This window comes from Pan troglodytes, chromosome 12, assembly GCF_028858775.2.
Source record: "Pan troglodytes isolate AG18354 chromosome 12, NHGRI_mPanTro3-v2.0_pri, whole genome shotgun sequence".
NCBI lineage: Eukaryota > Metazoa > Chordata > Mammalia > Primates > Hominidae > Pan > Pan troglodytes.
In genome coordinates, this window is record NC_072410.2 from 120,925,816 (window position 1) to 120,952,020 (window position 26,205).

Here is a 26,205-nt window from a genome sequence, read left to right on the forward strand (position 1 = left end):
AGACCAGTCAATCCACTCAGTCCGTGGAAACAAAGGTACTGAACACCCACCCCTTTGCTTCGCACAATGGGACTTGGAATAATTAATTAGATGGCAAAGCCTCTAAAACCAAAAAGAAAACAGCTAAATTGAGACAATAAGATAAGCACACATAGAAAATCAAGAGCAACGCGAGGTGGTTGACACTTAGATGGTAAATGTCTAGCGACAGAGTTGCTAACAACACATGACCCTGAATTCCAGGATGAGCAGGAATGACATGATGGAGAAGGGGGAACTTGAGATGGGTCTTAAAGGATCAGTAGGAGAGAAAATTCCAGCAAGAAGAATCATAAATGAGCATAGAGCTGTGGGATGAGAATGATGGAAAATGGGCAACAGTTGTGAAGGGTGACTGTGGACACGCAGTGGAATCTCACATGGTACAGCAAAGGGGTGACCAAATAGTTTAACTTCTTAAAAATTAAGTAGACGCTGGGCGTGCTGGCCCATGCCTGTAATACCAGCACTTTGGGAGGCCAAGACAGATGGATCACTTGAGCCCAGGAGTTCAAGACCAGCCTAGGCAACATGGCAAAACTCCATCTCTACAAAAAATACAAAAATTAGCTGAGCTTGGTAGTATATCCCTGTGGTCCTAGCTACTCAGTAGGCTGAGGTGAGAGGATCACCTGAGCCTGTGGAGGTGGGTGGAAGGAAAGAGGAAAGAGGAAAGAGGAAGGAAGGAAGGAAGGAAAAGAAAAGAAAAGAAAAGAAAGAAAGGAAGGAAGGAGGGAGGGAGGGAGGAAGGAAGGAGGGAAGGGAAGGAAGGAGGGAAGGGAAGGAAGGGAGAGGAAGGGAAAGAAGGAGGGAAGGGAAGGAAGGAGGGAAGGGAAAGAAGGAGGGAAGGGAAGGAAGGAGGGAAGGGAAGGGAGGGAAGGGAAGGAAGGAGGGAAGGGAAAGAAGGAGGGAAGGGAAGGGAAGGAAGGAGGGAAGGGAGGGAAGGGAAGGAAGGAGGGAAGGGAAGGAAGGAGGGAAGGGAAGGAAGGAGGGAAGGAAAGAAGGAAGGAAGAAAGAAAGGGAGGAAGGGAGAGAGGGAGGAAGGGGGAGGGAGGGAGGGAAGAGAAGGAGGGAGGGAGAGAGGGAGGAAGGGGGAGGGAGGGAGGGAAGGAAGGAGGGAAGGGAAGGAAGAAAGGAGGGAAGGAGGACAAAGGAGCATTGTTGGTGCTGATGGCTGGGGGTGGTGTGCCCTGGCACACAAGGGTTCGCATTAGTTCAAGTCTTTCAGCTTTAAAGGAACAGAGGCACACTTGGGAATTGGGAACTGGAATTTCAAGAAGAAAAAATAGACATATAAGAAACAATCCCAGCTGTCGGAGAACCACGTCTCCTGGAAAGCTGGTTTGGAAAACGTGCATGCGAGCCTCCCATTTGCACTTTATCTACCTCCAAGATGCGCGTCCACATGCATTGACAAACGGTCAAAGCCCGAGAGGTACCTTTACTCTTCATTATTGAGTTCAAAAGAACTAGTTTTCTGGACTTGAAAGAGATTAAATTTAGTGATTATTGTAACTTTATTTGAATCTTGAATTACTATTCAAGACAATAAATATTTAATAACTGGCTACATCATTTAAAGTGACTTTAAAAAGATAAAAAAACAACTCCCTGCATTCCAGAAACTGAGATTTTTTAAAAATTCCCTAAGAGGTTCAAGTAAACATTTTAAACAATTATTTGTTGAATGTTTTTCACGTATAGAACGTGTCTGTCAAGTTTAAGAAAATACATAGTTTTCAAATCAGCTATGCCTTTGTAACAATACAGAGAAAAAATAACTTTAAAAAATGTTAAAATATATTTAATGTAATATTTTAAAAGGAAGGAAGTATGTAGTTAAAACTGAATTGGTTTTATTAGTATATACGTTTGGTTGGAAATGCTAGTTATTTAATTGCATAGTTCAATGATTTCAACTATTTCTGACATCTTTTTAAATGCTTTTATGTATTCTAGAAACGTGTAAGAGTAACGCTTTAAAGGGCTAGTGGTGAGAAGGGATATCAACTGTTCTTAAGACATGAGAAAGGAAATAAGAAAAGGAGAACTCAGATTTGGGAAGCACCCCCGTTTGCTAGTTGTTGGGTGTTTCACGTGGATGGTTTTTCGTGTGCTGCCCTAAGTGTGTAGCATGGGCACTACCCTTCATCTCACAGATGAATAGACTGAGGCTGAGATAAATACATCTCCCGCGGTTAAACAGGGGCAGATCCGGGAGCGACTTGGCGAGGTGCACAGACCTTGTGCTGATATTACTAACATTTACGTGGCTCTGGTTGCTGTTCATGGACCACTCAGATCTGGGTGATGACCCCAGCCTTCTCTCTTTCCTGTGGATGTGACCGAGGGTCTGTGGTTGTGTCTCCTGGGCTAGCCCATGTTCTCTGTTTCCTGTGGATATGACTGAGGGTCTGTGGGTTGTGTCTCCTGGGCTAGCCCATGTTCTCTCTTTCCTGTGGATATGACTGAGGGTCTGTGGGTTGTGTCTCCTGGGCTAGCCCATGTTCTCTGTTTCCTGTGGATATGACTGAGGGTCTGTGGGTTGAGTCTCCTGGGCCAGCCTCATGCTCCCTGGACCCATCCCCTGACCTCTTCATCTCTGTCCCCTCTGCTGGCCCCTTCTTCCCTCCCCAGTCCCCAAACCCCTGTGTCCCTAAGGGTTCGGGGTGGAGCCCTCACTCTTCCCAGGAAACTGCCTCTTTCCCCACCTTGTCTACAACATCCACCCACCGACTGCCCCAAACCAACACTTCAGCCCTTCTAGAGGTCACCTAAGCTGAGACGCCTCAAATTTAGCAACCACAGAGAAGTATGGTATTTCTGCATCTGGAAAAGAAGAGATTATAGAGAATCACCTGTAAGCCTCTGTTCCCAACCAAAACCAAGCCAGCAAAGACCTGAGTCTCCCGTGTCTTCCGTACCAGTGCACACACCTCCACCTGCCAGTTACCTGAGCTGGCAACCAGGCTGCGTCCCACATGTATCCCCTCACCTCACTCCTGCATGTCCTACCTGTACCTTCCCAGGCCAACCTATGACCTGACATTGTTCCTTAAATGACCTTCCACCATCCAGCTCTCCTTTCCTCCACCTCATTCTCACACCACAGCCACAGTGATGGTTTTGCAGGCTTGAGTCAACTGTGTAAAAGTAATCCCACTGTCTACACTGTCCGGAGCTCCCACGGCTCCTAGGAGGAACAGCACCTGGGAGGCCCTGACTGCCTGCACCCTCACACCTCCAGCCTCTGACCGCCTCCTGCCCATGCAGCCTCCCTGAACTCGCCCTCTGGGTCCCTCTGTCTCTCTGCATCTCTCTGTGTCTCTGTCTCAGTCTCCTCCCTGTCCCACATCCATCTTGGTCCCCTGTGAAGCCTCCTCTGTCCTCTCTGGCAGGGTAACTGTCTGTGTCTCTGTCTCAGTCTCACTCCCTGTCCCACACCCATCTTGGTCCCCTGTGAAGCCTCCTCTGTCCTCTCTGGCAGGGTAACTGTGTCTCGGTGTCCCATGAGGTTGGGAGTAGGTCTGTATTGCTCAGTGACATGCTTTCCAAATAAAGGAATAAATCAATCATGCAATGTATTCACTCAGCACATATTTATGTGGCACCTTCTTACTATGTAACAGGCATTAGGGAAAAATAGATATTCTTATTTAGTGAGATCCTTACCATGGCCCAATAAGAAACAGGGTTGGATTAATATCCCCCTTCAGAGATCAGAAAATCAGGACATGGAGAAGGGGTTTGCAAACCTCCTCCACTGTTACTCAGCTCTGTGATTTTACGCAAGTGACTCAAAAAATCTCTGTCCCTCGAAGTTAGGAATTACAGCAGAATCTACATCACAGGGTCACCGAGAGGGTTTAATGAATTTGTGTATATAGAGATTTTAGAAAGCGCCAAGCACACAGGAAGCACTTTCTAAGCAGTGCTGGTATTAACTGAGCTGGTTGAAAACCGGTGCTCCAGAATTATATTCAAATGCAGTTTAAATATGTTAAAAATTATTCCAAAATAAGTGTTTTAACATTGACCCAATGGAGGCTATTCAAGCAATACAAGAAAAATACCATCTCTAAAAGAGGTGGTTGTGGGGAATCACTGTCAGGCCTCTGAGCCGACTGGTCAATCACCCTGACGTTCCGAGCCCCGCTCTCCGGTGGGAGAGGCCCACGCACAGGACACTTCCCACCCTCACCTCGTTCCTCTCTCCACGGCGGTGATAACAGCAGTTGGGAGCAGAGCACACGCTGCCAAGTTTGGTTTTCAGTTACTTGAGACCTTATCCCTGTTTATATTAAAATTGGATAAACAAAACATTCAATAAAAGACCTTTATACATGACATGGAAGTGCGAGAATGCACTACATAATGTTGTATGTGTATGAGTTTGTGAAGGAAAGCCATGGCCAGCAACTGGTTTCTAGAATAACCAGATGCAAAAAACTGGAAGTTGTTGACACCGAGTTAACCACAGAAGAACTGTGAAAGCTACAACAGCAAAAAGACATCGTGAGGCATCCGCATGGGCCCAGGAGGCGTGGCCCAGGCTGGCTTGGAGGGGGTGGGGGCGACGGGATGCCAGGCCTCCATGCGTAACCCGACGTAACCTAAATAGGGTGAAAACATGGAAAGGCCAGGTTTTCTCATTTCTAATCCAGCATGCGTTTGCCTTTTCACTCTACCCAAAGCGTCTTGGACTTCCACTCCTGTCGCTGGCTGCTGCTGAATTGTGAGAAGTCCAAGGATAAGACAGCATGGTTTTCTGTGAGATGTGGCCACTGCTAGCTTCCCTGCCCTGCTTCTGCATTGAGAATCATGTTATGGACACACTCTGGAAAAATGACGGGAGGGGTATTTTGTCAACAGAGAACTATTGAGCTACCGTGATCTTACTAGTGATCATATTTACGACTTCTTTGAAGTTTCAACTGTGTGAAAAAAGAGACAGTGCATTATTTTTGGAATCTTAAAATATCATCTATCCTAAAAATATCCTAAAGATATAAAAATATCCTAAAGATATCAAAATATCTTTTTAGATTTATATCATAAAAAGAGATATAAATCTAGGAGAAGATATGTGAGTAAACATCATTCTGTCAGTGCATTGTGGATGTTGAACTCAGTCTTGCAGAATGATGTTCAAATACAAAGGGCTGCCTTTGTGCCTCAGAGGTTTGCAGTAGCCAGCTGCGGAGCCATGGAGGTGACCAGAGTGCACAGCATCTCTGAGGCACTGACAGGGTCAGCTGAGGTCCTGGACGAGGACACAGTGCTGGGCTGAGCCCTTCATGTGTGTTGCTGGGCGGCACCACCAGTGCCCCCACATCCTCCTCTCTTTCCAGATCACCGCCCCATCAGCAGACACGCTGTTCACAGAATACGAGGGCAGGAGGATACACACTCCCCAAACTCATGTCCCAGAATTGCTTTCCAAGGCCTCCATTTGAAATATTCTAAACCTTTGGAGACCAAGAGGGCTGTGTTGATTTAAGCAGGGCCTCGAGCCACGTGGAGTTGAACACAGATGTAATGGAATGTGCCTGGTGGTTGAATGTGTTGCCACCATGGAAGTAGATACCAGGAACTGCAGTAGGAGAATGGATCAGAGAGAGAAGGGACAGAGGGTACTTGTTTGTAGTTGGGGATACGACTGTATTCACACTTTACATTAACAAATAGAGAGCAAATCGTGAGCAATGAACCATGTCAAATGGCAGGAAGCACTGGAAGTTTGACGCCAGATGATTCCAAAAGTTGCTATGCTGAATCCAAGAGCTTGCAAAATGTAGGGATAGGGAAGTAAAACCAATTCAAGTGAAAATAGAAGACTAGAAGGTACTGAAACGTACACTTCATCAGAAAGTTCCTACCACGGGAAGGGAATCATTTAGGAAATTTAAAACATGTAAAGCTTTAGAGAGTAAAGGAACAGCCGACGCTTCTATCACATCGATAGGTAAACTAAGGCCCAGCCAGAGTCCGGGTGCTCAAAGAGGTGCTAACAACACCAAGCCTGGAGCTCACGCCCTTGGTCGTGTGGTGTGCTCTACACATCACCACCCTGGATACGCTCAGGCTGTTTGTGAAATGTTTCACATATTAAACTAAACCCTGCTTGATAGGATTATACCAATATTGTCCTGGCAGAGACAGACGAACTCCTCACTTTTCTTTTCCATGTGTACTTGACTTTCCACACACACTCACCTTCTCCAACTATCTTGATCAACTATTTTTTTTCTACTCTTGCTTATTTATTGTCCCTCTTCCTCCACTACCTTCCCATGCCCAGCAAGTTCTAATGGAGTAGGAGCCATGGCAGCTGCCAGGAGATGGAAAAGCAATGAAAGTGGGCGGGCCCTCTGCAAGGGAGCCAGCCAGCTGCAGGTGCAGGGGAGTTCAGAGGACATGTGAGCAGGAGGCAGCCCGCCTCCCACGCCTCGATGGCCCAGACATGTTCTCCAAGGTTGGGACTCAGACACCCACCACGGCAATGCCCTACGGCCCAGACCCCATCCTCCCAAACGTCCTCCTAGCCGGATACATTGTCCTCCAAACTCTCAGCTGTCCCAGGTGATCATGAGTGAAGCCCAGTTGTGCTCACTTCTAACTGCAGCATCCATTCTAAGGAAAATCTCCACTCCCTCCTCTAAACCTCATGGGGCCAACATCGCACAGTCTGAACAACAAGTGAGCCATCTTGAAAAGGAGGGCGGCTGTGCGTGTGAATGAGCAGGGAGAAAATGAAACAGGAGCCCCACCTTACCCCCAGTCACCTCACTGAATAGCACCAAGCCAAGTGGGGTGACATCACTTCCCAGCAATCGGGACTCATAGATGGTCACGGTGGGCCTAGTTATCTGTTTTAGTGAATGGTGCTGTGCAGGTGGCCTCAGTGCAGAACAGACTGTGTCAGACAAACATATTGATGCACTGATGAAGGAGAAGGAAGCTGGGAAAAGCTCCGGTCATTATGACCCGCGACACCAAGGGCAGGCTCTGGAGGAGCCATCCGTGCACAGCTGCATCTATTATCTGCTAACTGAACAAACACAGAAGGTATCCACCAGAACCAGTCTACTCAGATACGGGTGGCCCTGCGAGGAGGTTGGTTGGTGGTGGGCTTAGACTTGACGGGTTGTCCGGTGGTGATTCAGCATGAAGGTGTGGCTGGCTCTGGGATTATTATCTCAGATTATCCCCTCACAAATGAAAATATAAAAGGAATCCCAGAAATCTGTTTATTTCATATTTGAAATGTTATGTAGACTATAGATGAATTTTTTTTCTTGAATTATCTGGTGATTAAAATTGTTATTCTTGTTTTGCTTATTATGTTTTTAAGGGATGATAACGTTTCACCCTAGTGTTTCAGGGCTGATAGAGACTTAGAAGTCATCTAACTGCCCTCATCTTAGACTTAAAAAGTGGCATCCAAATTGATGAAGGGACTCCCTGAGTCACGCAGCAAGGTGGCAATGAAGTCCCTCAGCTCTTGCCCCTACCCCATGCTTGTGTCTTCCTGGGCAGCGGTCCCCATCCTTTCTGGCACCAGGGACCGGTTTCATGGAAGACAGCTTTTCCATCGTTTGGGGGTGGAGAGGATGTAATTCAAGTGCATTTATATTTTTTGTGCACTTTATTTTTATTACTACAGTGTAATATATGATGAAATAAGTTTACAACTCACCATAATGTAGAATCAGTGGGAGCTTGTTTTTCTGCAACTAGATGGTCCCATCTGGGTGTGATGGGAGACAGTGACAGATCATCAGGCATTAGATTCTCATAAGGAGCACACAACCTACATCCCTCACATACACAGTTCTCAGTTCTCAGTAGGGTTCAAGCTCCCATGAGAATCTGATGTGGCTGCTGATCTGACAGGAGGCAGAGCTCAGGTGGTCATGCGAGCAATAGGGAGCAGCTGTAAATACAGAAGAAGCTTCGCTCGCTTGCCTGCCGCCCCCTCCTGCTGTGTGGCCCAGTTCCTAACAGGCCACAAACCACAACCTATCAAGAAAAACTGGTTTCCTAAGAAACATAAAATTGTTTCTCTTCCCTTTCGCTAGTGCAATTGGTCTAAATCGTTTTAGAAGTATTGATAGAAGAAACAAACAGCACAATCATTAGTTTCCAAAACTTTAAGGAGCGACATGTTTGTTGGATAATTGGATACCTGAATAAAAATAAAAAATAGCAAAAGTTTCTTGTTATTATCACTATTACACAGCAGTTCCTATCATTCATGGAGTACCTAGCAGGTGCCAGATTCAGTACTAACCTCTTTACATATATATATATTTTTTCATTTCATCCTTACTGCAGCCATGTGAGATTAGCATTTTTCTGACTTTACAGCTGATGATGTTAATGTATAAGGTTGAACATCTGTCCAAAGTCAGTTGACCAACAAGACCTGCCATGGGCAATGCAAGCTCCTCCTGGTCCACACACACTGTGTCCTGCTCTCACACTCTGTCCCAGCACCTTCTTACCCAGGGTCTGACTGTACCAAGAAGCTCCCTCACGGCCCTTGGTCCTCCTGGCCTCTCTCATCTGTCTAATGATCTGGGCACCCTCCTCAGCTCACTTTCTCATCCCAGTCCCCACCTGAACATGGCGCTGGCTGTCTTCTGCTCCCCGCATCTCTAGCCTGCACCTCCTCTCTTCTGTCCTCCGCTTTGCACCTATCCAACATGCATTTTAATTGCATTATTGAGTGCTTGAAAGAACTCGTATCACTCCCTGTTTCCTGGGTCAAAATCCAGAGTCCCATCATTCATCCACGAGGTTGATTGGACCCCGCCGGACTCTCCACTCTGACCTCCACCTCCTGGCCCAGCCCCGCTCTATGCTCCAACCTTTGGGGTTTGCTTTTGTTTTAGTTTTCTGAGCCCCTGGTGTTCTTACATATGTTCATGTCTTTTGCAGATTGTTTTAATTGGGATGTGTTGAAATGCTTTGTTTCCCTCCTAGACATCCTTTACATATCTGTGAAAGCTCATCAGCAGCCTCACCTCTTCCTGAAAGCCTTGCTAGCACCCGTGCATGCCTGCCGTCTGTGTACAGGACATAGAGCCCTCTGCACGTTTTCATTATGGGATTTATCACACTTCATCCTTTCATTCCGCAAATGCCTGTTGAGTGTCTATGACATGCCAGGTGTTTGGTGCATGGTGTACACAGGAGTGAGAGGTTCTAAAATGGTATTTGTGACTTGTCTAAATCCCTTGTTAGAGCATAAAGCCTTGGTGTGAAGATCTGTGCCACTCATCTCTGAACTCCAGCATAGCCCATGACCCAAAATAGAGGAGTTGCCCAAATAGTACACACTGGTCAGGGTCATGACTGAATGATCATTCACTACCCCAGATCCAAAGCCAAGCTAGTCAAGGTGTGCAGGACCCCCCCTGCAGAATAATGGGCCAGTGAGAGAGGCTACACATCTCACCCTGCAGAATAATGGGCCAGTGAGAGAGGCCACACATCTCACCCTGCAGAATAATGGGCCAGTGAGAGAGGCCACACATCTCACCCTGCAGAATAATGGGCCAGTGAGAGAGGCCACACATCTCACCCTGCAGAATAATGGGCCAATGAGAGAGGCCACACATCTCGTTCTGCATAAATGGAGTATTTGCCTGCGGTAGTTTGCCTCTATGTCTCCCCTAACCCACCTATTTTTTTGTAGTATATATATTATTTCTACAACAAAAGTGAATTTGTAATGTAGCTTTGAAAATCGTTCTTTCTCAATGAGAACACTTGGAAACAGGATGGGGAAAATCACACACTGGGGCCTGTCGTGGGGTCGGGGAAGCGGGGAGGGATAGCATTAGGAGATATATCTAATGTAATATACCAACAAGGCACACATATACATATGTAACAAACCTGCATGTTGTGCACATGTACCCTGGAACTTAAAGTATAATAATAATAAAAAAAAGAAAATCGTTGTTTCTCAAGGAAAGATTATGAGCTTCTGCTGTAAGGAAGGGTCTCATCCAAGCCTGGGCCAATTTCAGCGTGATTTAGTGGTGATTACCGCTAACACTGAAGTTGTTTTCTGGAATGCTGGCGTGGGACTAATAACATCTAAGACTGAGGAAGTTCTGCACAACTTTGAATGATGCAGTTGCTTTCATACAACATTGACAAGCCCTAGGGCTCATCTCGTTTCAGGAGGTTATCAAGTCTAAAGATATAATTTAATCCGTAAAATATACAAATCCAAATATATCCAAAGCTCTTTCACGACATAGACATTTTTATATTTTACATAAATATATATGTAAATATAATGTGATTAAAATAAATCTTGCTTCAGATGTATATTATACATAGTATATATTTGGTAAAATGTTTCATAAATTTGTATTGTCAATTACATGTTATACACATTATGCAAACCAATCTCATGAATTTTCGTAGGATCTCTGGAATTATAGGAACGAGGAACTAGGAGACTTGGACTAAATGTGAATGGTAACTAGACAAATGTGAGCGGTATTTATTTGCACTATCACTTCATTAACAGATTTCAGCACACTTCGGGGAACATGTATGTTATGTCTCTCTGGTGTTTGTGCTGATGACATTCATGATAAGCCTTTAAGTACCTTGATCAAGGCCCCCATTGATCTGATTTTAAAAGACAGTAACACAGATATTTTTTCTCTCTCTCTCCCCTGCCTTCTCTATTTTTTTTATTAGTGTATATGGTTGTCCCTTGGCGAAAAAAAGAAAAACACAAGATAAACAGCCCCAGGAACCTGCTCCTAAACGAAAGCCATTTGCCGTGAAAGCAGACAGCTCCTCAGTGGATGAGTGTGACGACAGTGATGGGACTGAGGACATGGATGAGAAGGAGGAGGATGAGGGGGAGGAGTACTCCGAGGACAATGACGAGCCAGGGGATGAGGACGAGGAGGACGAGGAGGGGGACCGGGAGGAGGAGGAGGAGATCGAGGAGGAGGATGAGGACGATGACGAGGATGGAGAAGATGTGGAGGATGAAGAAGAGGAAGAGGAGGAGGAGGAGGAGGAAGAGGAAGAAGAAAACGGTAATCTTTAAAATATTAGCAAAGTAACAAGTCGTGATTTGGGTCCACTGTTCAAGGTGAATTGCCGGCTGTTACTATGAATGACTGGCATATAAAGAAATTGTTCTGCTTGGTCAATACTGAGAAAATTAACCCCTTATATGAACTGAACACTTCTGTTAAAGAATTCTTCAGATTCTCTGTTACACTTCAGATTTTATGTCAGTCTAATTTTTATTCAGGTTGGTTGTCAGTAATTTACTGAGATATTTATGGTGTACCTTTTTGATTAGCTTAACAAAATGTATCAAGGAAGTTAAGTTAGCAGACCTGGTCTTTAATTTTACATTTTCCTGAATGCTGTATCCATGTGATACAATGATTGGGCAAAGGGCAAAACAGTGTTGTTGGAATGGCTTAGCCCAGGTACCTCCTCAGGGGAGTTGGAAGTCCTGCCTAATGACTGGTACATCAACCAGCAAAGTGGGTTTTGTCTGTAGATTGCCAAAGCTTTGCTTGAGTGATGGTCACATAATTGGGATGAAAGGAAGTAGTATTGCTACAAGATAATCAGCCGGTCATCTGCTTCCATATGTGAGAGCTGTTTCTGATCTGGGGTTTCCGGTGCTCTGAGACACGCCAGGGAGAAGGCCGCCATGCTGTGTGTTGGGAATGTTCCCGGCAGTGCGTTTACGGTAACATGGCTTTCATGTCCAGTGTTCTGTTACTATCCGACGCACAATACCACTTCAGAACTAACCCTTTCATAGAAGTCATTTCTTCTGAGGAAAGAGGTGGGAGTTTTGTGGTTTTGTTTGTTTGTTTGCTTGTTTGTTTTTTTGCAAAGCCTAGCTATCATCTTTATTGGCTTAGGGTTTTCCTCATAGAAATGCCCAAACATGTTGTAAGTGAAGGGAATTTTCTTTCTTGCCCCTCTCCCTTGGGCTCAAAAGTTCTTCAAGAATCTGATTACCAGGAGAACTAATTTCTGGACACAAAGGGTAGTTGTTTCAGCCAGTGGGTGGGGCCTCCATACATCAGGGAGATGTGAGTTGCTTGTTGCTAATCTCATGTGCAGGCTTAAATTACCACTCCTCCTTCAGAAGTCAGAGGAGTTTGTACTAGGAAACCTGAATTTTATGAAATAATCCTAGATTGTTACAGTGGCTTAAGATTCCTATGCAAACAATCCATCACTTACTTACATGTACATATATACACAGGCACAGATAGATATACAGAACATAGATATGTATATATACACATAGATGCATATGTACACACACATAGATAGATATGTATATACACATAGATGCATATGCACACACACATGCATTACATAAATTAAAATTAGTCTCCCAAGATTTTTTGTCTCGCTATGGTAGAATGCTGGGTAGAGAAGGCCTATCAGAACACCTATCAACAGACTTACCATCATCGCTATTAAATCTACCAGGGACACAAGGCACCAGTGTCATTCATGAGATGCTAAGAATTAAAATAATAGATTTGTGTAGTAAAATATTTGGAAAGTAGATCAACCTGGCAAATTATTTCTGGACACTGTATTAAGTGAGTGTCATTTTGAGTGACTCATTAATTGTGGAGGCTGATTAATGATTTGTAACTTGCCCAGGGCTTACTAGAAAGATGGTATACAATGTGGCTCTTTCACGTTCTCACCCGTTTGGAAAGCAGGAGGCATTCATGTTTGGTGCGACGGATTAAGATAGGAAATCTGTAAATAGGTATCGTTTACACCAGGGGCCTTAACCAGGTTTTAAGTTTTGCTCTTCATTTTCTAGAATTAAAAATTCAATTTTAGTTTATTTATGGTCAAATTTAAATATTTCTTTAAAAATACAAAGTGATGTACTTTGAAAGGTAGTCAGAAGCCTTATTGAAATAGCTTTAGAATGTGACTGCGTAGGGTTTGTCTATTCTCACTTGAACACTTAGGATATAATTGTTTTTAAATGCTGGAAAGCAAACTAGAATTAAAGACATTTTTGCCAGAAAAATGCAAGTAAATGGGCACCCAGTGGATGTGTGACAGCACCGCCAAAGGAGCGACTGGCTGATCGTGCCTCAGGACCCAGGATTTCTAACTCTGCGGCCAGACCTGGCATGGTGCCCACCACTCATGTGGTCAGCAAATGCTGAGTCCAGAGCACGGAAGACAGGAGGTGCTGAAAGCAAACACTTGTGAAGAGGTATCAGGACCATGAAAGAATTCATAGTTAATTGTGGGGTGCCTGGTTTCAGAATTCATGTTCAGCAGCTGGCTCCCTAAGGAAATAACTTCTATTATCACCTATGACAGGACTTTTAAAGGAATCAAGTGAGCTACTCAGGAAGGTGCAGCCACAGGGAGATGTTGAGAGATAACCTACCTGCTAGCAGTGTGAGACAGGTGCACCCAGTTTACTGAGCATCCTGGCAGGGTGCAGCCACAGGGAGATGTTGAGAGATAACCTACCTGCTAGCAGTGTGAGACAGGTGCACCCAGTTTACTGAGCATCCTGGCAGGGTGCAGCCACAGGGAGATGTTGAGATATAACCTACCTGCTACCAGTGTGAGACAGGTGCACCCAGTTTACTAAGCATCCTGGCAGGGTGCAGCCACAGAGAGATGTTGTGAGATAACCTACCTGCTAGCAGTGTGAGACAGGTGCACCCAGTTTACTGAGCATCCTGGCAGTAGAGCGTGATACTCCACTCCCTTTCAGAGAGCCTCTCATGAGAATCCCAGATCCCAGGCAGCCACTTAGAACCAACAGCATTTGCATGCCCTTGTGGGGCCCTTCCACCAGGTTTCCATTGCCACAGATTCTCTGGAGGGACACCGAAGGCTTGTTTGATTTCTAAGGCAAACAAATGCATTTCTCCTAAGACATAATCACCTGAGAGGCCTGATTCCTGGAGACACGCTCACGAAGCCTTTCTCTGGGAGAAGGACGTCTCCATTGGAGGAGCCCCATATGGGTGTTTCAACACCCCATTTAGCCAACGTCACCTGCAGGTACTCCAGCTGGATGGAATATCTTCTAGTCTCTTATACCCCATCAGGGTCAGAAATCTCCAAGCAGCTTCTATATCAAAGGAACAGGATAACTGTTGATAGAACCGTCATTTTACGTGATCAAACTCCTAGTTACGTTTAATGTATTAAAAGGAGGCTTTGAAAGGCATACATCAGCCCATCTCCTGTTTGAATGTTCTCACTTGTTGAGCACGTTATATTTTACCTCACTGTTAAATGTAGTGCCAAAATCACTATCAACAAATGTAAATGTCTGCCATGACAGCAGCATCTTTAATGTGAGATGTGCAGCGTAAGTACGGGAGATTCCATACGGTGCCTACCAGAGACGTCCTTTTGTCCTCCCCTCCAGTGGCTTGGCAGAAATCATGCACTCCCTAAAAGCTGGGGGGTCCCATTCCTCTGATCGCTGGAGTTCTGGGTCAGCATCCCGAGGCTGGCCTTTCATGTTCCTTGGGTGACACTCTTAGTGACTGCTATGTCCCTGGGCCAGCAACCGATTCCCCTGCAGTTGATTGTGCTCCTTTTCTAACACAGAGAAGCACAGACAGAGACCTAAGATTAAAAGGAAGCCACGTGGCCAGAGCACAGAGTGGAGTGTGACTCCCGCACCCATCCTGCGTGGCACAGGGTGGCCGTCTGAGTGCAGAAACCAGGGCATCGTGACGGAGCTGCTGGGACAAGGTCATGCTGGCCTCAGCCTTGCGAGTAGAGAGAAAGTCTCAGGCGATTTATCCCGGCTGGATGCCATTATTTGTTCATCCAGTCGGGTATTTTCACCTCTATAATAAACTGAAATGTGGACTTTACTAAGAGGTTTTGTTTTAGATAAAACAAATGTATACAAACTCCCAGATTATTACAATAGCAACCCACAGGTTATAGAAGGACTATTGTTTATAATTTAAGATTAAGTATTTATTTTAATTTCAAGGATCCTCCAGCATTGTTGCTTATATGAATCAAAATAGTCCTAATAATGTAAGTTTCCAATAGGCATATTTAATCACATTATTGAATTTGATCTTCACATTGATTGCATAAGATGGGTAGGGCAGAAGCTCTTTTACTCTCATCATACAAATTAGAAACTGAGGCTAATTAAGATTATATTATTTTCTGTAGGTGGGGGATAGGTAATCAAACACTTTGCATGGTTTTCCTTGTAATGGAACTCGTGTTCTCCTGATCACCTTCTGCTTATTTGAACAACAGGGGATAATACCTGAGAAACTCATTTCAGATTAAGTTCATATTTAATTAAGCAAAGTTATATTTATTATACATAGACCTACCATAGGCTGGTCTTTTGCATGAAGAATTTTGTTTTCAGAATACATCATTACAGTCTAAGTCTGCACCAATTAAAAATCCCCTTGTTATCCTGAAGTTAAGAAAGTTATTGTTCAATGGCCATAGATTTTTCTATTATCAGATCTTTTTATGTTATGATAAATATTTTTTGGATTCATGTGATTTGAGAAATATATAGTAAATGGATATATAATACCTAGCAAGGTATGGTTTATGTTCATACTCCAGTCCACTAAAATATCTCTAAATCAATGTATACACACACATACATATATTCTTTATAGCAGACATTGCATCTTCCCTTAGACAGGAATCAACATTTCCTGAGGAAGAGCCTAGCAATGTGCTTTCTAGACTAAAGAAAGCTTCCGTGTGTGCAGCTGCCTTTAGCACATAGATGTTGCTTTAAATGCCCTGTTTCTGGAATACTTTGGAGAATATATGAGGTTCTTTCTTCACTACTCTTTACTGAATCTCAGGGCTGCCTTGCCACTTGATCACGGGGCTAAATCAGGTGACACGCAGGTGTCTTCCTTTTCTAAAGTCTTCCTGGCTTCCTGTATCGCGTTCTCCAGATCAGTGACCCACAGGTGTGCGGTGGTGTCCTGGGCTGCTGGCCTCTGAGGAGGAGGGGCTGCTTGAGAGGAAATCTGTGTGGTCACCTTAGGGCCTTCTCCACGTGCGATCTGATGGCCGCGGACATTAGGGCCTTCTCGACGTGCGATCTGATGGCTGTGGACGTTAGGGCCTTCTCAACTTGCGATCTGATGGCTGCGGACGTTAGGGTCTTCTCGACGTGCGATCTGATGGCTGTGGACGTTAGGGCCTTCTCGACTTGCAATCTGATGGCTGTGGACATTAGGGCCTTCTCACTGTGCGATCTGATGGCTGTGGACATTAGGGCCTTCTCGACTTGCCATCTGATGGCTGCGGACGTTAGGGCCTTCTCAACTTGCGATCTGATGGCTGTGGACCTTAGGGCCTTCTCGACTTGTGATCTGATGGCTGTGGACATTAGGGCCTTCTTGATGTGCGATCTGATGGCTGTGGACGTTAGGGCCTTCTCGATGTACGATCTGATGGCCGCAGACGTTAGGGCCTTCTCGCTGTGCGATCTGATGGCTGTGGACGTTAGGGCCTTCTCGCTGTGTGATCTGATGGCTGCAGACATTAGGACCTTCTTGATGTGCGATCTGATGGCTGTGGACGTTAGGGCCTTCTCAACTTGCGATCTGATGGCCGTGGACATTAGGGCCTTCTCGATGTGCGATCTGATGGCTGCAGACATTAGGACCTTCTTGATGTGCAATCTGATGGCCGCGGACGTTAGGAACTTCTCAATGTGCGAAATGATGGCTGCAGCTGCTCTGGGCAAGGCATGGAGGCCGCCCTGAGGCAGAGTTGATGTGGGGGTCAGGGGAGTCGAACAGGAGGCAGGGGCTGCTTTTGTTGGAGGAGTGTGCCCTGACTCTTCGGCCAGCTGTGGGATCACCATGGCCAGTAATCTGTGCCTGTTCCATTCTAGTATCAGGCTCTGTCCTCACTGTAAATCAGTCCTGTGCATGGGACAATTTTCTAACGGGGCGTTTCCACTCCCCACCTTCTTTTTTAAAGGGAATTCAAGGCAGAACTCATGCTATAAAAATTCCTTCTCACAGAAACATTTCTTTTTTCATGGTAAAGTTCCCAGGGTGTGTTTTCTTTCAAACAGGATGAGGTGCTAGCCCCAAGTTGCTAGGGCATCCTGGTATTTGTGGAAGACAAATTTTCATAGGCTTGAGTTTTCACAGGAGGACAGCATGGAGGGGGTGAGGGGTCTGCTGTGTGGCCTCTGAACTCCCCAGCTTCCCTGCAGGACACCATTCTCCATATTGATTAGCCAATTATCCTCTCCTGTCTTTCTCAGGGAAATATCCCTGATGAGGAAAGCAAGTTGAAACGCAGACAGACTGTGAAAAGCAGAATTAGCCAACCAGTTTTCACTGCAGTCAGCAGAAAAGGCAATGAGTTCTGAGACCAACATAGAAACAAAGATCATATGTTTGGTATGTGAGGCTTCAACCAGAGGAAGACTGTGGACACAGTTGGGAGAAAGAATATGATGATTTGGTATCATCTTAAAACTAACCTCTCCCTGCATCCACGGAGGCATTTTTAGGACATGGCATGTGCAGCTACGTTGAAGTACATGGCACTGCATCTTGGGAATGAGTAATCATAGAATTAGACATTTTTAGGTGTCAATGTATGATTTTAAAAAACCTAAACTCTCTTCACGCAAACTGTGCTAAATTATAGAAATATAATTTATCCTATTTTTCATAAACCTTCAGGTACTTTGATACAAAGCAAAAATCTGGCTGCAAATATCATGCCATGTACATTTAAGATGCAGGTAGAGGACGGGTGTGGTGGCTCACGCCTGTAATCCCAGCACTTTGGGAGGCTGAGGGGGACAGATCACCTGGGGTCAGGAGTTTGAGACCAGCTTGGCCAACAGGCCAAAACCCTGTCTCTACTAAAAATACAAAAATTAGCCGGGTGTGGTGGCACATGCCTGCAATCCCAGCTACTTGGGAGGCTGAGGCAGAATAATTGCTTGAACCTACTTGGGAGGCGGAGGTTGCTGTGAGCCGAGATCACAGCCTTGCACTCCAGCCTGGGTGACAAGAGCAAAACTCCATCTTGAAAAACAAAAAAAGATGCAGGTGGATGCATAAAGTCCTGGGGAAACTCCTTTTAGCGTGATAATGAAAACAGAAAATGTAAGATAGTGGGGTCGAATATGTTTCTGTTCAATTTGCTTATAAAGTCCACTCTAAGAAAATGACAGTTTATCTGCTATGCCTTGTGAATTTAGGTTTCATTCCAAGTTCTGGTTTATCCACGGGTAGATGGAGTTGAGGAATGAGGTGTGTTTCCAGCTCTGGCTGTGTCACATGTCCTAAGCGAGTCACCTAGCTTCACTGGACCTCAGTTTCACTTAAGATTAGGATAATAGTACGTGCCCTTCCTTCACTTCGCTGTCTTATTTTGAAGCTTAAAGAAGTTGCAGAATATAAAAACGATTGAGAGATGTGAAGCAGTTCAGAACCATAACATCACAATTGTGATTAAGGACAATTTCAATATGATATTATGCTCCCACCCATTTATTCACGCTCTTCTGTAACCCTGAACCTAGCGTCCATGACCCCCTCCCCACATGCAGCAAGTATATCATGTATATTAAGGCTGCAAGAGTTTAAAAGATTCAGAATATCATGACAGCTCATTTCAAAACACGGTGTGTTTTTTTTCTCTGTGCCCAGAAGGGCACTGGGTTGCATGCAGACACAAAACTAAACAGAGTCACCATTTTATGGAAGAAATACATAATACAGTATGGAAGAGGTGTGTATATAAAAAATACAAAGCATGGTTCTTTACAGGGGGCAGAATTAGAAGTCATAAACTGAGGTGGAGGCTTTAAGTATTTGATTTGAAAATAAAAACATACATTTCTGAATACTGAGGCTCACTAAACTTCAGATTGCTAAGAAAGTGGTCATGTTGTCTCTGCAAGCTCTGCCGAAGCAGATCAGAGTCTTCTCTTTGACACGGATGAAATATGGAAGACTAGAGACAAAGAGAAGGAACCCTGATGTCCTCTCAATTTCCCTCCCAATCTAGCACATTTATGTGAGCAGCCACCTGTGTCTCAAACCCATTCTGGAAAACAGAAGAACCAGAATTTTCACAGTCTTATCTCTGCTCCCCGGGTTCCGAGCACTGACAATAAAAGCAATCACTCTGGGGACAGGGAGTCTTCACGGTCATCCAACTGATCCAGAAAGTCTTTGACCTGTGCCTGTGTGTGTGTGTGTGTGTGTGTATGTGTGTGTGTGTGTGTGTGTGTGTGTGTGTGTATGACAGAGACGGGGTAGGGGGAAGAGAGAGAGAAAGAGAGAATGAGACAGACAGAGAGACAGAGACAGTGGTGTAATTCATTCGAATGTTTCAGTCTGTCTCTATCTGAGTAGCTGTTGACTCCAAACAGCTCATTCTCTGGGTAGAAGAATGTGACTCTTATTTTTTTAATCCCTTAATTTATGTAAGCCAGATACCTAAAATGTCATCAAATAAAAAGACCCTCAAAGCTTTATAAATAAATGAGACTTCATGCATTCACCTTTTAGCTCATAGAAAGGACAGCATTGAAATCACTGTAGCACACAAGAACATGAAAGCGCTGTCCCACATGTGTGCTGCTCTGCTGGTGGGCCGTTTATAGAAAATACATGTCATATGAATACATATCTATAAATTACATATATGAGGTTGTATATATATATATATATGTTATAAAAATCAAAATCAGGCGGGGGGCTGTGGCTCACACCTGTAATCCCAGCACTTTGGAGGCCAAGGCGGGAGGATCACGAGGTCAGGAGATCGAGACCATCCTGGCTAACACGATGAAACCCCGTCTCTACTAAAAATACAAAAAATTAGCCAGGCGTGGTGGCGGGTGCCTGTAGTCCCAGCTACTCCAGAGGCTGAGGCAGGAGCATGGCATGAACCTGGGAGGCGGAGCTTGCAGTGAGCCGAGATCACACCACTGCACTCCAGCCTGGGTGACAGAGCAAGACTCCATCTCAAAAAAAAAAAAAAAAATCAAAATTAGAGCCCAGCTCCCTCTGAACTTCCACCTCTGCATCCATGCTGGCCAACATGGCAAACCCTAGACCAATGTGTTTATTTAAATGTAAATAAGTTAAATTCATTACAACTGAATAATGTGAAAAATGCACTTCCTCGCCACACCAATCGCATGTGGGTTGCCCTATGTGGCTCATGGCACTGTGCTAGGCAGTGTCCACACAGAACTTCCTGTCACCTTCTGTAGCACACCTGGGCGCTGGGCACCTTGTTCTGGGCCTGTTGCCACTGAGCTCAGTGCAGTCTCTTCTCCTGATGCTCCAGAAACCCCATCTAAACATGCACACACTTGTGCTTGAAGAGCCACACGCACCACAGTCTCCTGTGATCTGTTCCAGTCTTTGGATGAGGCAAATCACTTCAGAAAAAACTTCCCTTACACGTTAAGCCACTGGGTTCCTCTTTCTTTGAATCCAAAATTGTTCAGTCTTCGGAAGAATTCAGAAAATAAATTTTTGTTCAGTGTTCAAAGTGAAGCGACATTAACAACTTGAAGCCAAGGCATCCTCACCCCTCTGAGTTTTTTTCTGGCCCAAGTTGTGTTTTCTTCAGCCTAGGTGGTATTTCTTCCATTTTGGAGCTAGAATCTGTGTCGCCTGAACTTCCTCCGAGTAGAAACAGAGATACCTAGGGACCAGGTCTTCTCTATCACCTGGGAGCCCTGGGGTAATTTCCGTGGCTCTCTGAGCTCTCACCTGGGTTCTCTGCAGAAGGGCCCTGTCAGCTCGGTGGGGGCTGTGGAAGCTGCCTGGTCCATTAGACCAACATGAGTTGGATTCCTGGATGTATGTACTAGCCATATGACCTTGAACTCCTCCTCAGATCCATCCCTTCATCCACAGGATGATGAGAACGGTGTGAGGTGTGAAGAGTGTGTCACTCAGAGGTCCTCCGTGAGCCTCCAGGGAGCCTCCCAGGCACGCTGACACAGGCAACCTGGCTTCTGCCTGCTGGTGCCATTGTTCTCCTTTAGACTGTGCATGTGGTTGGCCCAGGCTTCCCTGGCTTCAGCAGAAGGCATCCAGGGTTGTATCTTGATGCCAAGTTGGTGTGTCCCAGCCTCAACCTCCCAGCCCTCCACCTGCCCTTCCAGCACACTCCACCAGCACGTGGCTCCACTGCTCCTGGAGCTTCAGGCACACAACCCTGGGCCTTGGCACCCTCTCTTTCCTCCCCCAGAACACTCTCCCTGGCACAGCTCACTTTCCCACCTCTTCAAATCTCTGCTCAAGTGGCACCTTCTCCATGAGGACTTGCCCGACCCCCCATCCCACGTACTGTCCGTTGTCTTTTGATTTTGCTTCGTTTTTCGTGGAACACACGTCACTATGTGGCATCACAGTATTTATTACTCTCTATTTTTACCTCTTTCACCAACTGCAATGGAACAGCCATGACTACAAGGATTCTGTCTCTTTGGTTCATTGTTCATCTCTAAGTGTGACAATAAACAGCTGTTAAATGAATAACTATTATCCTGTTAGTTCCCTCCTCCTCCCCCCAGTGCCATGCCCAGCAGAGCTTGGTTGTGCAAAATTGTGATCATTACCTTTCTCTTGGATCTGATAAAAGGGTTGTGCTACATTGCCCTCTCCAAAGACTTTGCAGTTTTCAGTTTGATGAAAGTATTTAGGCACCTCCATATCTCACCTAGGTAAATACATGGCTCATGAAGTTTCATAAATGCCTCCTATCTTAAATAGACGTTTTCCTCCGTGCCTCAATTCCCTGTGTAAGATCATTCTTCTGAGAGACATGTTGTTGCAGCTTCATCAGCTGGGGGGGATCTTCCAAAACCTGAGCCAGTGCCTCTCTAAGGCTGCTATTACCTCACACCATCAATGGCCGTGGGAGTGTAGGCAGTGTCTGGCCTGCGTGCTTCCTTTCGGTCGTCAAGAAGGCTTTTGGGCAGTGACAGGAACCGAGATGACTTTAGAAATATGTGACTTAGTGGGGCATCCTCACGTATGTGTGAAGGGGGAACAGGCGCCTTCCTGGGTCCCTGAGCCCTGCACTGAGGGCGTGGACACGAGTGAGGTGATGCACGCTCCTTTCCTGGAGTTGAGGAAGGCATTGCCCCTGCTGCACGGAGTAGATTGATTTACAGAGACAGAAAGCAAAAGACAGCCGATGCAAAGGCACAGGGAAACAAACTTCAGTCCAGAGAATCCCTTCTATTGGTGGACAAGTAGGTCGAGCTCCTCAACGCACAGACATTTATGGTAATGAGACGGAGGCCCAGAAATAACCATACAGAGAACAACACACGCAAAATGGCTGGGAGTGTATTTTGGGTAATTTTCATATAATGCACCAAAACCAGCTCCCCAGTAATTAGCACCCAGAAGAACAAAGAAGCGACCACACAGACCCTGCAAGGCCCAGCAGACGTTGGCATCGCTGAGGGTGGAGGAAGTACTTGCAAGGCGCAGCAGATGTGGGCATCGCTGAGGGTGGAGGAAGTACTTGCAAGGCGCAGCAGACGTGGGCATCGCTGAGGGTGGAGGAAGTACTTGCAAGGCCCAGCAGACGTGGGCATCGCTGAGGGTGGAGGAAGTGTCTGCAAGGCCCAGCAGACGTGAGGTATTCAAAGTGCACACTAGGCATCCTCTCTGGCACTGGTATCAATCTCTCCAGGTGTGTCTGCTTCTCCGTCTGCCACGGCAGGTGAGGAGCAGAGGGAAGGCCCAACCTGGGAGGGGAGATTTCCCCCAGGCCGGCCCCGCCCTTCTCCTCTCTAAGGGATGAGTGGTGAGCTGCTGTCTCAGCAGGACCCGAGGCCATGACAGGCCATTTTCCCACATGCAGGGTGTGTGCAGACAGGACCATGGACCTGCACAATCTCCAAAAGTCAGAAAAAACAGTGGCAAAATGCAGCACATAAACCACAGGTCCTCCGGCCCGTCTAGTCAGTGTATGCAGTGCGGGAAGATGGTTACTAAGATGTAGTATTTCTGCTTTTCTTTGTTAAAACAAACATCCCGAGGAATTATGCTTATGACCTGGGTGAAAACTAATCTGTACAGCAAACCCCTGCAACACGAGTTTACCTATAAAACAAACCTGCACATGGACCCCCGAACCTAAAACTTTAAAAACATGCCAGTCAATCCTAAATATTTTTATAAGCAATAGGGAAATCATATTCCAGACAGCATTCATTTTAAACAACTCTTAAGAGCAACTTTGAGTATTTTATCAGTATCTGAAAGCAAAATTCAGATACCTCCTCACCTGTACTCACAGCTCCCAGCAGCCCAGCGCTGTGCCCTCCTCGTGCCCAGCAGCCCCGACGCTTCTGCCCGCAGGACCTGGGCAAGGCGTGTGTGCCATCACGGAGGATCTGATGTGGGTACCTCACCAGTATTTGAAGCGTTGTGATTGCAGGGAGGTGGTTATGGTAGGAAAACACCCTGTGGTTTAGAAGAGAAAGAAAAAAGGAGATCAAGGTGGAATCAGATTATGTCTGCATCTATTGAGCAAAAGAGGCAAATGAGTTATCAGAGAAGAGAGGGCCCCCACAGGGACCACAGGGGTGCCTTGAGAGGCAGGTGTGCCACTCTGCTCCGTGATATAGTGCCACTCCAGCAGTTCAGTGAAAGAATCGGGGCGCCCAGAAGTGGGCTTTCCAATCAGGTGACAGGTATTGAGGAAGAGATCTGGAATGTGTCATGTAGCACTTAGTGCAAAACTCAGTCCCTCCGTTCCATCCCCAGCTGTAGTTCTGTGTCCTTCCTGAGCGCTTACTCAAATTAGGGGTCTGAGGAAGCATTCTTCTTGAGTGGAGCTGCCTTCGGGCAGGCCTCCTTGTCTCTCCAGCTGAGGGAGCGTGCAGGACGTGAAGCCGAGATCTGTCTTTCCGACTCAAAGCAGATGAATGCCTGCTAAACACAGATCTTCCTATGTCTCAGAAAATTATCTTAGAGATGACACTGCGTTGTGACCCTCCGAATATGTCCCGGTTTTGAAAGGTAGAGGAAAGGCTTGAGATGTAGCAAAACCAAGATGGCAATTCTAGACTCGTCCCTGTGGAAGGAGTATGAATGGCAAGCAGGTGACTTCAACTCCCAGGACCTAAGTTTCTTCACATATTAAATTTTGAAGGCATGATCTCAATAATTCTATCTAGCACTAAAATTCAAGGAAAATAGCAATGGCCGGCACTGGAGAAAATGTCTGTGCTAATCTATACTCAAGATGAATAAGACTAGTGGGAGCTTCTGCTGGGAGAATTTTAACCTCTGTTAACTCAGAAATCACTGAACTGTGCATATGGACAGACTATTCTGAAAATTTCCTATGATACTGGAAATAAGACACACAGCAGCACTGCTGAGTTAGATGTAGTAGGGAAGCGTGACGGTGATGGCTAGAGTGGAGCCAGGGACAGTGCGGCCTGGCGGGGAAGACACGTGCATCCCACTGTCAGTGCCGCGTCATCCTCCATGTTCCCCTTTCACCTGCGTTGAACTGCAGGGCTCTGAGTTAGAAGGCGCCTCAGGGGTCTTCTAGTGAAGGGCCTCACTGGCAGTAGAGGATGAGGGAGGCAGAGGAGGGGTGCGGGGATCTCGTGCTGGAAGTGAGAATAGCTGTTCCCGGAGCCAGGCCACGTCCTGTGCTGCCGGCAGCTGAGGGGCTCCGAGGTCAGCGCCGCACCTAGGAGAGGTGCCTGACTGAAGGCCACCTGGGCTGGGAAGGTGACTTCTCCCCTCTTAGGAAAGAGACTGCAGTGTCTCAGCATGTGCCTGGGGCCTTTGAAGCGAGAGGGAAATGAACTTACGCTTCTCCGCCTAGTCCTGGCCAGGGGAGTAAGTGGGCTCCACATAAACATGCGGCCACTGCCTGCATAAGAGTCAGGGGGTCCAGGCCTGTCCTGTACCCCCAGTTCCCTCCCTGCACATCCTTATCCTGGCTTTCAACTGTCTCCCACCCTCCTACCCATGCAGATCCCTCAGGTTTCCCAGGCACCTGGAGTGGCGAACCCAGTGTCTTCCTGAATATCAGTCCGGAGTCCTGGATTTTCCTAATTTTCTAATCTTCTTTCCACATCAGAATGGACCCAAACTCCACTCATCAGGATCCTGGTGGATGGCAGGCTCACTAAGCTGGCAGTTCCAGCACAGCTCTGAGTGGTTGGTGATACAACCAAGCCTTCAGTCCATAAATCAATGCAGAGTATTGAAAGGAGAAAAAAAACTCGGAAGATAAATGCAAAAATAGCAACAAAAACATTCCGAATGGCGAGGCAGAAGGGAGCCGCGTTACTCTCTACTATTAAAGTGCTGCATGTCTGGCTAACTAGTGTAGAACGTGCCTCCTGGGAGGCTCTGGGGTGAGAACTGTGCAGGCCTGCTTGCTCTGGAAGTGGAGGCAACACTGTGGAATGTTCAGGACTGTGCTGCACCCAGAACTCCAGGTGGCTCCAGCTCTGCCGTTTCACAATGAGTGATGGGGTAAACTGTCAGCCTCTGTGGTTCTGTATTGTCACCTTTCAGAGGGAGCAGTAGGTGCCCCAGTGCCTCTCATAGGGTCATCAGGGGACCAGACTCAGGTGAGTCAGACTATTCTGTACTCACTAACTTCATTTCCTCTGCACAGAAGGAAATGTGGTATATGAAACATTTATGGCCAGGTGCAGTAGCTAACACCTGTAATTCCAGCACTACGGGAGGCCGAGGCAGGCAGATCACTTTGAGACCAGCCTGGGCAACACAGTGAAACTCTGTCTCTACAAAAAATACAAAATTTAGCCAGGCGTGGTGACACATGACTGTAGTCCCAGCTACTCAAAAGCTGAGGCGGGAGGGTCACTTGAGCCAGGGGGAATGAGGCTGCAGTGAGCTGTGATTGTGCCACTGCACTCCAGCCTGGGCAACAGAGCCAGACCCTGTCTCAAACAAACAAAAAGAAATATATAGATGGTTTATGTGGTTTTTTTTTCCTTATCATTGCGATTGCTATTAAAACACCATCATCTTTTCATTAGAATGAATGCATTGTCATATTTCTGTATTTATAAGTCAAAATATATTTTGATATTGATTTATTTAT

The 26,205-nt window shown here is 46.0% G+C and overlaps 1 protein-coding gene across 12 annotated transcripts in view; it reads left to right on the plus strand.

The window, feature by feature from the left end:
* MYT1L (myelin transcription factor 1 like) overlaps window positions 1–26,205 on the plus strand; it is a 559,436-nt gene that overhangs the window by 389,515 nt on the left and 143,716 nt on the right. For all 12 annotated transcript variants that reach the window (XM_009441909.5, XM_024354177.3, XM_009441910.5 and 9 more), the window contains one exon: window positions 10,768–11,117. In XM_009441909.5, coding sequence (XP_009440184.1) covers window positions 10,768–11,117 — 350 coding nt within the window. The remainder of the gene's footprint in view (window positions 1–10,767; window positions 11,118–26,205) is intronic.